This window comes from Montipora foliosa, chromosome 7 (assembly GCF_036669935.1).
Source record: "Montipora foliosa isolate CH-2021 chromosome 7, ASM3666993v2, whole genome shotgun sequence".
NCBI lineage: Eukaryota > Metazoa > Cnidaria > Anthozoa > Scleractinia > Acroporidae > Montipora > Montipora foliosa.
The window spans coordinates 22,028,946-22,031,445 of NC_090875.1; the positions used below are offsets into that span (position 1 = coordinate 22,028,946).

General features: G+C 33.1%; 1 protein-coding gene across 1 annotated transcript in view; it reads right to left on the reverse strand.

The window, feature by feature from the left end:
- The window catches only part of LOC138011331 (uncharacterized), a 3,826-nt gene extending 3,436 nt beyond the window's left edge, over positions 1-390 (reverse strand). The window contains exon 1 of the mRNA XM_068858301.1: positions 299-390. Coding sequence (XP_068714402.1) covers positions 299-316 — 18 coding nt within the window. The 5' untranslated portion in view covers positions 317-390. The remainder of the gene's footprint in view (positions 1-298) is intronic.
- Between the last annotated feature and the right edge of the window lie 2,110 nt (positions 391-2,500).

Genomic DNA, 2,500 nt, shown 5'->3' on the forward strand with positions numbered 1-2,500 from the left:
GGTATTGATTCGCCCCTGCAATTTTAAAGTTTAAGTATTTAACACAAATCAAATCATAAGCTACAATTAATAATCTTTTTCAGAGAGAGAAAACCGGAGAACCCGAAGATAAACCTCCCCAGGCACAGCAGAGTAGAAACATATTACGCCAATTCCGAGAATCAAGCCAAGGGCAAAGACGCCTTTGTAAGAGATTGCGCTCATCATTGCGTAGGCAACCCTAGCCTGAGACGAACGGCATATATCCTGCGTCAAGAAAGAGAAATTAATCAAAAGAACCATTTGGTGCTTGTCGTACCTTTATATGTCGAATCATGTTTCAGTTTATCCTTGTTTAGTTCATCAGTTATTGCAGGACCTACATATAAGTGTACATACTGCATGCATTTGCTTCGTGTCTTCAATTTTTGAATAATCATCAATGAATGAATGTGGCATTTATATAGTGGATTTTCCGTACGAAAGAGGTTCAACTAACGCTTTATAACCCATAGCAGGGGTTTGCTAGATCATTCTTGACGAAAAATTACCAACTGTCTGATAACCAAAAACAACACTTGATTGTTGTAAATGATTGAAAAGAAGGTTCCTCCTTTTAGAGAAAACCAAAGTTTTTTAATGGAATAGTAATTTGGAAGCGTGTAATTTATATTTTACATTTGATAACATGATTGTCCCTTTTAAATTCAAGACGAATTCTTTAGATTTAGCGATGTATGGTCGGCTCCTCATTTGTATGTAAATTTACGAAACTGGGAGAAATGAACGTCTATAGAAGTTTCTAAATTAATCTATTAAAATTTTAATTAAATTGATGGGACCTGCTTTTTCCAAATTCAGGCCAATAACTTTTCAGGATCTAAAAACCCTTTTAACGTCATAAAAACGCCATAAAAACCATATGAAGACCGATGAAAATGTTTAAGCAAAGAAGAGGAAAACAAGAGAAAGAGAAAATTATATTCGTATGAGAAAGAAAAAAAGCAACAAAACAAAAATATGGGAAATACTGTGCAAAAAAGAAAACTAATCCAAGAAAACATTTTAAATATTTTATGCTTAATAAATACTCTTCTTTGTTAGCCTTTATTTTATTGCTATCCCGCAAGTCTCAATTGATTCCTGTTATAAGAGATACTTCATGGACTTTAAATTAAATTTTGCATATGCATTTATACATATTTCAATTAACCATGTTTGATGTAAGAGTGTTAAGGATGCTTGGGTTCTTTTTGAAAACTCACGGATCTTCTGTCTTTAAAGAATTCCCACATTGTGCTGGAAGTTTAAGAAATTTGGAAGCTTTAGGTCTTTGCATTTGGTGAGAGAACTCTGCAATTTTTTTCTTTTAAAACGAATTAATTAATGATTAAAGCTACAAGGAAGGCGTCTAGCAAATGGCATTACTTATTTATCTCCTAAAGAAAAGGATTGGCAACCACCTTATCATTTTGCAATGGAAAGAAAATATATAATTAATTAAACCTAACCGAAGCGGCTATGTGAGGTCTTGTATCAGAGAGTTCATATTCGACAAAATTTTAAAGCAGAATTGCTGAAGAAAGAGTAATATGCTTCTTCTAAAAATAAAACAGGAGAGGAAACTTGTATTGTAATTTTGTTGGTTGAACTAATGACTTCATTTTTTCCACTTGGAAAAGAATAAACAAGAAATCCTCACTTTATTAAAGTTCGAAGTTTGTACAGCCAACCACAACAGTTCAACTATAATGAAAAAAAAAATGAAATCAAAGAGGCTTAAATGGACCTTAAATGCGGTTGTTTTATTATAGCAGAAGAAAACCGGATTTTACAAGGAGAAAAGACGAAAAAGCAAGAAACTCAGACCAGTAAAATAAGGAAAATATCGTGTTATGTGTAAAGGTAATTTAATTAAGCAGTCTCTTTAGTCCATCAATCCATGTAAGCTCTTGCTGATTTGTATTCTTTTATGTAACGAGGGGGCCAGGTCCTATAAGCCCCATGGTTTCTTCTGGGCTCCCTTGCCATGTGATAATTTCTTTTTTTATATTAAACTTGGTAATGTATTGCGGCTAAATAAAAACTGAACTGAACTGAATCACAAATGGCACCCATTGCGAACCACACTAGAACCCTTCTCTCGCAAAGTAATATGTCATGTGAAATTGAACGTTTTTTGTCCTTTGTCAAACCAGATGACAGGTGTATACTCCGGCACCTAAGTGATTACCGGCAGGTTCTTAAATCATATTTTTTATCCGAGTCTTCTTCTTTTAATATAATGTATCAGATGTCAATCCTTTCAACTTGATGAATTAAAGTATCCGGTGGAGAAAACAGAGGGAGACGAAAAAAATAATAATAATCTGCTTAGTTTAATACGATTCTTTTTATTCACATAAAAATGACTGACATGTCAAATATCAAGACTTAAACAACGGAAATTTTTATTTTAAGAAAAGTAAACTTTCATAAGTTAATCAGCGTTACAATGCGATGTTTTGAATCAGTTGTTCGT